Source organism: Prunus mume, linkage group LG7 (genome assembly GCF_029339155.1).
Source record: "Prunus mume cultivar Tortuosa linkage group LG7, ASM2933915v1, whole genome shotgun sequence".
Classification (NCBI taxonomy): Eukaryota; Viridiplantae; Streptophyta; class Magnoliopsida; order Rosales; family Rosaceae; genus Prunus; species Prunus mume.
Window position 1 is genome coordinate 14649438 of NC_142704.1, and position 12852 is coordinate 14662289.

At 40.8% G+C, this 12852-nt stretch overlaps 1 protein-coding gene and 1 pseudogene across 4 annotated transcripts; one reads left to right on the plus strand and one right to left on the minus strand.

The window, feature by feature from the left end:
• Positions 1-1729: 1729 nt before the first annotated feature.
• On the plus strand, positions 1730-8610 carry TPS5 (trehalose phosphatase/synthase 5). Of its 4 annotated transcripts, none has more exons than XM_089041365.1 (5): positions 1730-2016; positions 2279-2335; positions 2693-4755; positions 6222-6495; positions 7903-8610. In XM_089041365.1, exons 3-5 carry the CDS (start codon positions 2771-2773, stop codon positions 8218-8220), a joined length of 2577 nt encoding a protein of 858 aa, XP_088897491.1. In that variant the 5' UTR covers positions 1730-2016; positions 2279-2335; positions 2693-2770; the 3' UTR covers positions 8221-8610. The 4 variants fall into 4 exon arrangements, with proteins under 4 accessions (XP_088897491.1, XP_088897490.1, XP_088897492.1 ...); XM_089041364.1 differs by having other exon boundaries at positions 2696-4755; XM_089041366.1 differs by lacking the exon at positions 2279-2335.
• A 732-nt stretch (positions 8611-9342) lies between these two features.
• On the minus strand, positions 9343-12579 carry LOC103336960 (purine permease 21 pseudogene; annotated as a pseudogene).
• Positions 12580-12852: the final 273 nt, after the last annotated feature.

Sequence of the window (12852 nt, forward strand, 5' to 3'; positions counted from 1 at the left end):
GATTCGAGACTCGTTTTTTGGAGGTGGTAAGCCTCATAATTATCATCTGGGTGGAGAAGATAGTCACCCGAACTTTGTGCTAGGCGCTTGGCTACCCTAGCTCATTCCAACAAGTTCTCTGAGATCGCAACAGAGGTTCTTCCTAGAGAGATGTAGACGACTTGGATCTGCACAAGGATTACAGGTGTGTAGTGAACAATATAAAGAATGCAGGTGCTCTCTATCCCTCATGAGAGCCTAATTCCTATAGTTGTGGCGAATTTGATGCCTGGTGGAGGGCTAGATTTGCTGGTCTACCTGATTCGAGTTTTGCCACAAAGGTGATTTTTGCCGGCTACAGGAGGTGCTGACTATTCAAATTTTTGTGTGGATTTAATCGTGTAATGGTCAGTTAGCCGAAATTGCCACCCCTAATAGGGAGGCACCTTATGTAGATCCCACAAAATGAGGATAGTTACAATTTTGGTCACCTCACTTGTCAATTTTCTAATTTTGGTCACTGTATATGTAACTGTTTGTAAATCAAGTTAATGTTTCAATTTTGTTACTTTCGTATATGCACCTGACCACTTTTTTGCATTTAGTTTAATATTTTCATTTCACGAAACATTTAGATTAAATAATGTAAATCATTTCATATGCGGATTGGCAATGACATCCCCAATGCAAAAGATTCAAATCCTAGATTTTGGTCAAAATATAGGGCATGTAGAACCTTTGTAGAAGTTTTTCTTTTGGTCACTGCACTTTCAATTTTCCGATTTTCATCATTGTATTTACAACTGTTAGTAAATTATGTCAAATATTTCAATTACCTTAGTTTTATTAATATAATTTTTTTTATGAAATTAAAAATAAATCAAATTTAATGATTAGGAAAATTTTCAATTTCTAAATCCTCATCTTTCTCTCTTTACCCAACCTCCTCCTGATAGCCATAACAACTTTCCTGAAGCCACCCATTTCCCACCCTCCCTCGCAACTGCCCACCCCATGTCTCGCAACCCTAGCCCCAGCCCAGCCCATCAACCCAAGCTGCCACCACCAAAACAACCACGTTTGCCAGTCTCCTGTGAACCACCACGCAGCCACCACCCTTCTCACTGTCATGCACCGAGCCTAGATCCGGCATAGCCACTGCCCAATAATTAAATTTGATTTATTTTTTAATTTAATATTATAAATAAATAAATTAATGAAATTAACGGAATTGAAACATTTGACATAATTTAACAGTTGCAGATACAATAACCAAAATCGGAAAATTGAAAGTGCAGTGACCAAAAGAAAAACTTCTACAAAGCTTCTACATGCCTCGACCCATATTTTGACCAAAATCTAGGATTTCAGTTTTTTGCATTGGGGATTGCATTGCCAATCTGCATATGAACTGATTTACATTATTTAATTTTCATAAAATGAAAATATGAAACTTAATACAAAAAAGTGGTTAAGTGCCGCCAAGGTTTGCAAATAGACAAAATGAAAAAGAAAAAAGAAAACTAATATAATACGACAAAACTTGAAATGGCCAATCTTATTTTCGTGAATACAAAGCTCACATTCTATTCCACCCCAAGTCTCCAAGTCTCCTTCCTGAGCTACTTTCCTCTTCCTGAAGTTGAGTTAAAATCCTGACCAAAAAAGAAAAGAAAAGAAAAGAAAAACTAACCATAGTTGAGCAATGCTGGAGAAAGACTGTTTTATGTTGATCATGTCATCACTCATCACTCATCACTCACACAAAGCTAGTGTGTGTGAGAGAGAGAGAGAGTGAGGAGAGAGAAAGAGAGAGAATCCAATTCTTTGTATAAAGACATCTGATGTGTTTTGTTGTCGGACGTAAAAGGAAATGGTGGTCTGAATAAATTTCTTTTTTTAACAAATTGAAAGCGAAAGAAGTGGCCTTTTTCTCCAAATGCAAATTGTCACAAACAGAGAGTTTAAGAGAGAGAATCTTTGGTGTCTCAGTTAGCACCGTCGGCTCTTCCTCTAGTGTCTGACTCCAAGGCAAAGGTGGGTTTTCTTACTCCAATCTGAAATGATTGTTTAAAGCCTCCTTTTTATGGTTGGTATTCTCCTCTTTCAAGTTGCATGCGACTTTTTGGTACTTCTGTTCACTTTTCCATTTGGGTTTTGAGTAGTGCTGCTGCTGCTTTTATTCACTTGCTTAGTTGACTCTCTCTGTCAATATTATTTTTTTACTTTGATTAATGGAACATGGGTTGAATATGCATTTTGATTTTTTCCGCTACTTTCATGGATTTTGCCCGTGGAGATAAACTCTTTTGAAGATTCTTGTTTTTCTGGGTTGCTGCTTTACTGGACTCTGAAGGTAAATTACTTGAAAGTGCTAGATGTAATTTCTTCAGATTTAGCTTCTGGGTGACTCCAAATCTGTTGGTAGATTCTTAATTTTTCTGCGTTTGTTCAGAGTAGCTTTTGAGCGTCCAGATTTTAATATTTGGCTATTTGTTACATTTAAATGTTCTTGTTCTGCATCATCTGGATGTCTGTTGAGAACTTGAGAGGAAAGCTAAAGTAGCTTTCTGCTAAATTTTCTTTGTTTGTAAAGCATCTCTCTGTGTTGTAAGGGCTTGTATGCAGCTTTAGTGGGTTTTTGTTAACGATTTCATTTTCAATGAGATTTCAACTATTTCTTGCTTTCTGTGTTCTGATTATATTTGTTCAGCAGGAATTCTTTGTAGAAGTTGACTGAGACAAATCAACATAATCCTCTTTCACCTCCAAGTTGACCAAAAGTTCCACAATGGTTTCAAGGTCTTATTCCAACTTACTTGACCTTACTTCTGGTGATTCCCCAACTTTTGGCCGTGAGAAAAAGAGGTTCCCCCGAGTGGCAACTGTTGCTGGAGTATTGTCTGAGCTTGATGATGATAACAGTAATAGTGTTGGATCTGATGCTCCGTCATCCATTGCTCAAGAACGGATGATCATAGTGGGAAATCAGCTTCCAATTCGAGCCCATCGAAGAGACGATGGGGAGTGGTACTTTAGCTGGGATGAGGATTCGCTTCTTTTGCAACTCAAAGATGGCCTTGGAGAAGATGTAGAAGTAGTCTATATTGGTTGTCTTAAAGAAGAAATTGACCTGAGTGAGCAAGATGATGTAGCCCAAACTTTGCTTGATACTTTCAAATGTGTCCCGGCATTTCTTCCTCCTGAGCTTTTTAGTAAATTTTATCATGGTTTCTGTAAACAACATTTGTGGCCTTTATTTCATTACATGCTTCCTCTATCACCAGATCTTGGTGGCAGGTTTGATCGGTCTCTATGGCAAGCTTATGTTTCTGTGAACAAGATATTTGCAGATAAAGTAATGGAAGTGATTAGCCCCGATGATGATTTTGTGTGGGTTCATGATTACCATTTGATGGTTTTGCCAACATTTTTGAGGAAGAGGTTTAATAGGTTGAAGCTTGGATTCTTTCTCCACAGTCCATTCCCTTCATCGGAGATATACCGGACACTTCCTGTAAGAGATGAGCTTCTAAGAGCACTTTTGAATTCTGACCTTATTGGCTTCCATACTTTTGATTATGCTAGGCACTTCCTATCTTGTTGTAGTAGAATGCTTGGCCTCTCATATCAGTCTAAGCGAGGATACATTGGGCTTGAGTATTATGGTCGGACTGTAAGCATTAAGATTCTTCCCGTTGGGATACACATACGCCAACTGCAATGTGTGTTGAATCTTCCAGAGACTGAATCAAAAGTTGCTGAGTTGAAAGATCAGTTTAGGGGGCAAACTGTTTTGCTTGGGGTTGATGACATGGACATCTTTAAGGGAATTAGTTTGAAACTTTTGGCCATGGAACAATTGCTTATACAACATCCTGATAAGAGGGGTAAGGTTGTTTTGGTTCAAGTTGCTAACCCTGCAAGAGGCCGGGGGAAAGATGTCCGGGAGGTCCAGGTAGAAACTGATGCCACAGTGAAGAGGATCAATGAGACTTTTGGAAGGGAAGGATACAATCCCGTGGTTTTGATTGATACCCCACTTCAGTTTTATGAGCGAATTGCTTATTATGTAATTGCTGAGTGTTGTCTTGTTACAGCAGTGAGGGATGGGATGAATCTCATACCCTATGAATATATAATATGCCGCCAAGGAAATGAGAAGCTAGATGAGACTTTAGGACTAAACCCAACAGCCCCTAAAAAAAGCATGCTAGTGGTATCTGAGTTTATTGGGTGCTCTCCATCACTAAGCGGGGCAATTAGAGTTAACCCGTGGAACATTGATGCTGTTGCTGAAGCTATGGACTCTGCCCTGATGGTCCCTGAGGCAGAAAAACAGTTGCGGCACGAGAAGCATTATAGGTATGTTACTACACATGATGTTGCATATTGGGCGCGTAGCTTCTTGCAGGATCTTGAAAGGGCATGTAGGGACCATATGAGGAGGAGGTGCTGGGGTATTGGTTTTGGGTTAGGATTCAGGGTGATTGCTTTGGATCCAAATTTCAGAAAGCTCTCAGTTGAACATATTGTTTCAGCTTATAAGAGGACCAAAAATCGAGCGATTCTTTTGGATTATGATGGTGCTATGATGCTGCCGGGTTCGATTATTACCACTCCTAATACAGAGGCTGTTGGAATCTTGAACAATTTGTGCAATGATCCAAGGAACGTTGTCTTTCTTGTTAGTGGGAAAGACAGAAAGACTTTAACTGAATGGTTTTCTTCTTGTGCAAAGCTTGGGATCGCAGCAGAGCATGGTTATTTTGTGAGGTACGTTTCTCTTTGTTGTTGTTATTGGCCCTACTCCCCCCTTGCTTCCCCATTAAGGGGCTCTATGGCCTTGCACATGTTGTTCCTTTTTGAGTACAAGCTATAGTCTAAACTAGAGGGGATAAACATGTTGTTCCTTGTTATAAATGAGACATAGATAAGGTACGAAAAGAAAGGGGAAGAAGAAAAAGAGCTTAAGATGGAAGAAAAGATAAAAAAAGAGAAAAAAAGGCACTCACTTACTAATATAGCTCACCCTTTGGATATTTTTTCCTTTCTTTCTGGTTGACTGTCTATGCCAGTTGTTAGGGCTGTCCCGTACACTTATGCATGCAACCTTAGTTAGTCATCTTCTATCAGAAACTAAGTTCTAGTTGTTGTCTTGTTTATAGTGTACTCTCCATTTTGTTTGACTATTCTTAAAACATCAGTGAAACATTTTCCCAGTATGTAACCGTTGGTAGCTTTCTCCTTGCAAAATGGAATTAATAATTACTGCAAGCATATTGATGTTGAACTAGGCTTGGATCTGGCTCATTTTTGTTTCCAAAAGGGACAGGCAAGTCCTGTTTCTAGTTGTACGAAGAACTGATGAACTGTGCAATCTCACTTGTTTAGTTTTCTAACAGCTTTTGTAGACAATTAAAATTTAGATTTCAAATGATAAATAAGTGTCTTGCACAAAATAGAAGGGTGAAAAGGAACACGTTAAATTAGGATAGCTATTGCATGTGTTGAATTATTTACCTTAAATAGGAAAAGAACCCTAGTTCGACGGGTTCAATTTACATGATATCCAGATGCCCCTTAAAACTGAAACATGAAAATTTATAATTATTATATGACAGTTGATAAAACTTTAATCTTTATGGTACAGAGATCGACAGTGGAGCCCAATTGATTCATTCTCACATGCTTTCTTGGGTTATCATGCTCTGCTCTCAATAATAGACTTGTGCTGCTTTCTATGCTGAATATTTTTTTTTCGAAATGCAAATGGTAGTCAATTCGGCATTTCTTTTGCCTCCAGTACTAACTGGTAGGCCTTTCTTCTTGCTTTTGTGAAGAGTACTAAAGTGCAACCTTCATATCAGCTCCAATTGGTTTGATGGTTCTTTGAGCAAGTTTTTGTGACCATTATTCTTGGAGATGGGTTATTAGCTTTAGAAGGCAGAATCGGCAGAAAAAAAATCTACATGAATTTTGAAATTTTTTCCCTACTGCTACTCTTTGTGATTTTGTATTGGTTGTATTTAAACATTGGGGAAAAAGAAAAAGGTAGAGCAGTATTCATTGTATATCATAGTCAGAATCAGTAATTGACCCAAAGAAAAAGGGAAAAGGAGTCACAGTATCCAACATTGTGATGCAGTTTCTTTTTGTAGAGTTTTGAAAGGAGAAACATGTCTGAATATTCATTTGTCTATTTGGGGTGTGATTTAAGTTTAGTGTTATCTTCTTTTCAGGTCAAATCATAATGCCGAATGGGAAACTTGTGTCTCCATTCCAGATTTTGATTGGAAACAGATTGCTGAACCAGTAATGCAGTTATACACTGAAACAACTGATGGTTCTACGATAGAGACCAAAGAAAGTGCTCTTGTTTGGAATTACCAATATGCGGATCCGGATTTTGGCTTCTGTCAGGCTAAGGAGCTTCTGGATCACCTGGAAAGTGTTCTTGCCAATGAGCCAGTTTCTGTCAAGAGTGGCCAGCACATTGTAGAAGTTAAACCTCAGGTTGGTGGCTCTTTTTCTCCTTTCCACTGCCAACTTTATAGACATTCCTAACTCTAGGAACAGATATAAATTAAATGAGTTCTTGCTATCCATTGCCATAAGTAATCCAGAACATTTAGGGCTAGCTTTTTATGGCAAACACTAAGTACAAAAAAGTTAAGCCCTGTCACATATCTCACATCCTAGAAGAAATCCCAATGTGCAAATAATTATGTTCTGTGGGGACCTGCATTACCTATAAGAAGTTAAAACATTTCAAGGAAAAGGCACCTATTGGTTTATATATCGTATATACTAGAGGTACCCAATCAATGTGTGACTATGCTAACACTCCCTCTCGGCGCCAGCACTGGAGACATTTGGCTCTCTTCCTCCAAACAGGGTAGGAGCTACAAACTGTTGCTTGTAGTATACCTGTGCTCTGTTACCATGTTAAGCCTATGGTTACAATTCATCTTTAAAAACCGGCTTTCAAGGAAAGGCTGCTCATGTGTTTATACATGGCATATCCCAAAAGGTACTAAAGCGATGTGGGACTATTGTAACACTCTCCATCAGTGTCATGATGGGAAACACTGGGTGTAACATGGTTTCATAGCAGGTGTACCATAAGGATGGGTCAAGTTCGTATTTCTTGCCCTACGTGGGGTGAACCATGTGTCTCCAACCCTGGTGCTGAAGGGGAGTGTTACTAAGGTCCCACATCCCCTAGATATCTTTTGGGATATGCAATGTTTAAACACATGGCCACGCTTTGGAAAGAAATGTATGGCCACCCTTTGCTTTCCCTTAGAACCAACTTTAAGGATGAGTTCTACCCCATTTAACATGTCGAACAAATTTGAGAGAGCATCAACTGACCTTAAGCCAATTGAGTTGGTAGAATTCAAGAGGATTCAAATGGTATTATTGAGCATAACCTGAAGAAGGTGGCAAATTTGAGAAATAAATGCTCTTAAACCTCCATAGTCGTTGAGCCTTATTTGACTGTTGAGGAGGAAAACCTATCTTTGGTTCTTCAGGTTTTCCCACATTAGGTTTTTCATTCATCTCAAGGAAGAAAACGTCTCATGGTGATTCTCATTTATTGGACTGTTTAGAATTGATAAAACTTATTATTAGGCTCATCATGACTGCTTAAATAAAATTTAAATAAGGTTGATTGTGCATTTCAGTGACTGCTCAAGTATGGATCTTGAATTTTCTGTTCACTCTTTATGATTCCCCTATATATTTTAGGGGTCACTATGTTGTTTGTCATATTTGCTTTTAAGATTTTGAAGCATGAAAAATAAAAATTTAATGCAAACTCTTTCTGAGCTTGTGAATTTGTGATAATATATATCTTTCACGCTGAAGCTTATCCCCAATATTAGAAGTTTCACTTGTTGTCTGACCATTCCATAGGGTGTCAACAAAGGCCTTGTAGCAGAACGTCTCCTCTTAACAATGAAACAGAAAACAATGCTTCCAGATTTTGTTCTCTGTATTGGGGATGACAGGTCTGACGAAGACATGTTTGAGGTAATAATGAGTGCAAGGGACTCTCTCTCTCCGGTGGCTGAAGTGTTTGCTTGCACTGTTGGCCAGAAACCCAGTAAGGCCAAGTACTACTTGGAAGACACAACTGAGATTCTGAGAATGTTACAGGGCCTTGCCAATGCTTCGGAGAAGGCAGCCAAAAGTGCTCCACAACCTTCTCAGAGAGTGGTTATTTTAGAATAAATAGAGTATTCATTGAAACCTCCACCAGGCCTGGGGTTCTTTTCATGAGCATAGGCAATATTGGTTCGGTGTGGTTGGAATTATGGAGGGGTCTTTCTTAAGCAACAGATATACATAATCTTATTTGACTGTTTTTGCAAAGCTTATGCATTGAGCTGCTGAATTGTAACATTTGCTCATGTCTCGCTGTGGCCTTGTTTACTTGGTGTGTTTCTGACTCTTTCACAGTTGAATGTGCTGCCTTTTCGTATCCCACCTGAGAATTTTGCTAGGTAAATCAGCCACACCTCAATGAGTAATTTGGGAGGGCTCTTCTTACAGGGGGTAGGCTCACTTTTGGGGTTGTAAATGGAACTCTTTGGAAACATATATAAAATGGTTCCTTCCACAGCCCATGGTGTCATGCCTTATTAACCATGTAAAACAGATCAATGCTTGAAGGTGCATATCAAGATATACCACGTGACCGTACTGCCCAAAATCTAGATTGCTTCCCTTGGCCAGTAAACATAAATGGCCCCTGTGCACCTAACTATGCATGTAAGGTTTTCAACTCATGTATCTGGTGGATTGTTACTAGTCCAAAAAATAAGTTCAATTATTTTTGAAATTGACCTAAGTTGATCATTTTCTTTAAAAAGGCAAGTTAAATAGGACACAGAGACTAAATTTAGTGTTAATTTGATTTGATTTCTCAATTCCATGACTCCTCAACCTTTTTGTATGAGAATTATTCGTATGTTAGGTCCTTATTTTGGAGAAATTATAGAATATTACAGTAGTACGGTCACGTGGTATATCTTGTACGAGTGTTATAATATGGGTGGACGACAAAGTTTATTTTCCCCCCTTTTAAGGAATAGTATCAATGAACATGCACTGTTATTATAACACATGTATAATATGTGTTATGTGACCGTACTATCATAGTATTCTAAAATACAAAATTTCTCTTTTAGCATCAAATTTATCAACATGAATTCGTTCATTCATTAAGCATAATGCAATGTCTGGTTTTGTCTCTAGTCACCTAAAATATAAACATCTGGTTACCTAAACAAGGGATTTAAAGGAAATTCATGCGCATTAAAAAAGAAAAGAAAAAGAAGATAAGTAGCATGATATATTTTTCTTTCCCACCAGAAAGTACCAATGCAACTTTCTTCCTCAATTAAGCTCTTCCCAGCAGCACTGATTCTTTAGGAGCTTCACTTGCATTTGGATCTTCAGTATCCGACTTACAACGATCGTCAAGGTAGTGCTGATAGACATAGGAAACGAAACCCCAAAGAGCCACAACTATTGCTATCACCTTCAAGCCATGCATCCTGTCATGGAAAACAATCACAGCCAAAATTTGAATGACAGGCAAACCCAGAGCACTTATGACATTGGAGAACAGAGAAGACACCTCAAAAATCAACCCAACCGCACCAATCACAAAAACCTGCCAAACAATACTTGTCCAAACCAAGATCATAACAAAAGAAGCCTTCCCTATTTCAAACTCATCCATCTCTCTCTTTAGGCCCTTCCACTCTCCACTTGCAAAAAGTCCAACCAAGGCAGCACATGTTGCTACCAATGACTGATAGATTATCACATCCATGACAACTATGTATGTTTTCTTTCTGATGACCTTGTTGAAGGCAAACTGTGTCAAGGCAAGCGCTGATCCGTCCCGGCAGAAGCACCAACAGTGCATATGAATCCAGCTGCATACTTCCCTTGAGAGACTCTTCCTGTATTAGGAGTATCTTCCGAGTTGTCATTAGCTTGAAACACAAGAAGAATGGAGGAGATGGTGACAAGAACTATAAAATTGATGATAAAGAAGGAGAAGAGGGCTGTAAATCCCAATTGGGAGGCACAGATGAGTGAGAAGGTAGAAACAGGAAGATATAAAAGCCCAAATGAAGTCAAGAAACAGCTTCCTGCTATGAGTAGGCCAAGGGTCACACAGACCATTGCAAGGATTAATACAGATGGTCCTTCTGTGGTGGGATTAATTTTCTTGGATTTTAAGAAAAAACAGAAAGGAAGGAGGATTGGAAACTCTACAAGTTGAACAAGTGCTCCTATCCATTTGCTTTTTCCACCTCCTTCAAAGTATAGTCTTCCCAAAAGTGTTCCTGCTGACTGGCCAGAGAGGGCAAAGAATGTTGATGCTCTTTTTCGGAGAAGGTCAACTTAGAGAAAAGGGGGATTGCCTTTAGCAGGGAAAGGGTCTGGACCTTCAACAAAGGCTAGCCTGTAGAAGACAAAATAGGGAAAGCGTCGTTAAGCTTTGGACACCGGTGTGGTGCGGCCGAAGGCTCTCCGATGCTTAAGTCAGCTAAGAAGGGTAACTTTTGCAGAGTAATAGTAAAATGTAGAAAAGTAGTTACCCTTTTTACTAGGGTATTGTGCCCTCTTTATAGGAAAGTGAAAGTGGGAGGTTGGTGTAGATTTTCGATGTGGGACTTTGTGCAAGTCGCTGCGGTGGTGACACGTGTCATGGGAATTAGGTTTAGCAGTTTGTGAGCTTTGGCAGTCGGGAGTTTCGGCAAGTGCTTGGCACCTCGGAAGAGTGTCTTCCTTCGGCAGGAGAGAAGGCCTGTGTGCCTTTGGAGCTAGTCGCTTTTGAGGCTGGATATGCTCGGTTGATTATGGTGTAAACAGTAGTCCCTCAAGTTCGCGGTCAAGAAGTAATTTCTGGGTTGGGAACTTGTTAGATTTTTGTGTAATCATGACCGAGCATTCCAGGTTCAGTGGGAGCCGTAGGGCAGTCCCTAGTTCCCCAAGTTGGCAAGCTAGAAATTGCGGCAACACTTGATAGCTGTGTGAGCTTCTAGGACTATTTGGTAGCTGGTACCCGAGTGTTTGGCAAGGAAGCCGAGTTTGGGCTCTATGGAGCTAGGCCACAAGGGGTTGGGGCCTTGAATGATGAGCCCTTATTCTTCTTGCATAATGCATGCCGTTCGGCAGGTTCTTTTTTCCTTTTTTTTTTTTGGGTAGCCGGAGGTCTCTAGTAAAGCTGGCATGGCCCTTGCCATTCGGCAAGGGACCAAGATGGTCCTGGGCTAAATGTTGAGCTTCAGAAAGGTTTGGAAAAACAAGAATTTTGGGGTTTAGGCCGTAATTCAGCAAGGGTGTTTAAATGAGGAAAAGTGGCCCAGGCAGACTCAGCGTGGCATGGGAGATGGAGTGGGGCTGAGCCCAAGTTGGAGCTAGGGTTTTGAATTGAGAGGGGTTTAAATAAGTTGCTATGGCTCCTGCCGTTCGGCAAGAGAGCTAGCTCCTTATGCATTTCCTTTTGTTTGTTTTGGGTCCAGCCATTTCCAGCTTCGCAAGAGACTTTGTTGTTCTTGGTGGCTGGGTTCGAAGGAAAAGGCCAGTGAAGGTGTCGAACGGTAGGGGTTACCCGAGGTTTGCGAGGCCACGCTGTGTGTTGTTGTTTTAGGTGAGTTTTTTGGAGATTGGGCGCAGGTCCACAGCAGGGGATCGTGTTAGGGCTGCCGTTTGGCAAGTCCCGAGAAGGGCGCGAGAGCTTCGGAGGAGAGTACTGAGCTGGTTGGTGATCCGTCCGTGAGCCGGGTCTCTCAGTGTTGGCAAGGAGTCCGGACGTGACTTGAGATGGGTTCTCCGTGCGATCGGGCTGTTCGAGTGTAGGAGGCCTCATTATTCAAACATAGCCCCGCTTCGCAGGGGTGATTGGAAATTTTGGAGTCTTCGTCCTTTTATGCAAAATCTGGTTTTGGACGCTTCGGTGAGAGTGAGTTTCAAATCCCAACTCGTAAGGCTTTCGTGAGTCCTCCCTTTGTTTCTCCACGGGTCCCGCTGCTCGTAGGGCTCCTCCGCCAAAATATTCATACACATATATATATATTTTATTTTTATTATTATTATTAATTTTTTATTATATAAATATGCCCTTTTGCTCAGGTTTGGTTCGAATCGATATATTCTTGGGCCTTTGGTTAATGGAGTCTGGATGTGAGTTTTAGCAATAGCAGGTGTTGTGCTTGAGGTTGTTAGAGAAGGGAGGAGGTTTCAACAACAGCTGGGATTTGGAGCTGGCCTCGTTCTCATCTCCCTGCAGACAAGGTTGTCCTTGAGTACGCCCTCCGCTTCAAATTCCACGCCTCCAACAATGAGGCTGAATACGAAGCATTCTTAGCCGGCCTTCGGCTAGCCAAGGAGATGGGTGCCAAGCAAATCCAAATATTCAGCAACTCGTAGCTTGTTGTCCACCAAGTCAACCAGGACTTCACGGCCAAGGACGTCTCCATGACAGCCTACCTCCAACATACCCGTCATCCGCTTACAACTTTCAATACTTATCTCATAGGCCAGGTGCCACGCTCTGAGAACAGCCATGCCGATGCATTGGCAAGGCTAGCCTCGGCGATGGAGCAGGGCATAGGTCGCAACATCCACATTGAGTTCTTAGACCAACCCAGCACATGGGCACCACTCATTTGTGTCATCGATCACAGCCCTACATGGATAGACCCTATCACTCAGTTCTTGCATAACCAGACATTACCTGCTGATCTTGCTGAAGCGCAGCGTGTTCGCTTATCGTTCCGCTCGATACTTGATCATCAATGGCGCCTATACAAGCGCGGCCAGCCTCCCTACCTTCGGTGC

Excerpts from the sequence above, each read along its gene's own strand:
- TPS5 (XM_089041365.1), top strand. The coding sequence starts at position 2,771 with ATGGTTTCAAGGTCTTATTCCAACTTACTTGACCTTACTTCTGGTGAT. Across the intron at positions 4,756-6,221 it reads GAGCATGGTTATTTTGTGAG|GTCAAATCATAATGCCGAAT; the intron begins GTACGTTTCTCT and ends TCTTCTTTTCAG. Across the intron at positions 6,496-7,902 it reads TTGTAGAAGTTAAACCTCAG|GGTGTCAACAAAGGCCTTGT; the intron begins GTTGGTGGCTCT and ends ACCATTCCATAG.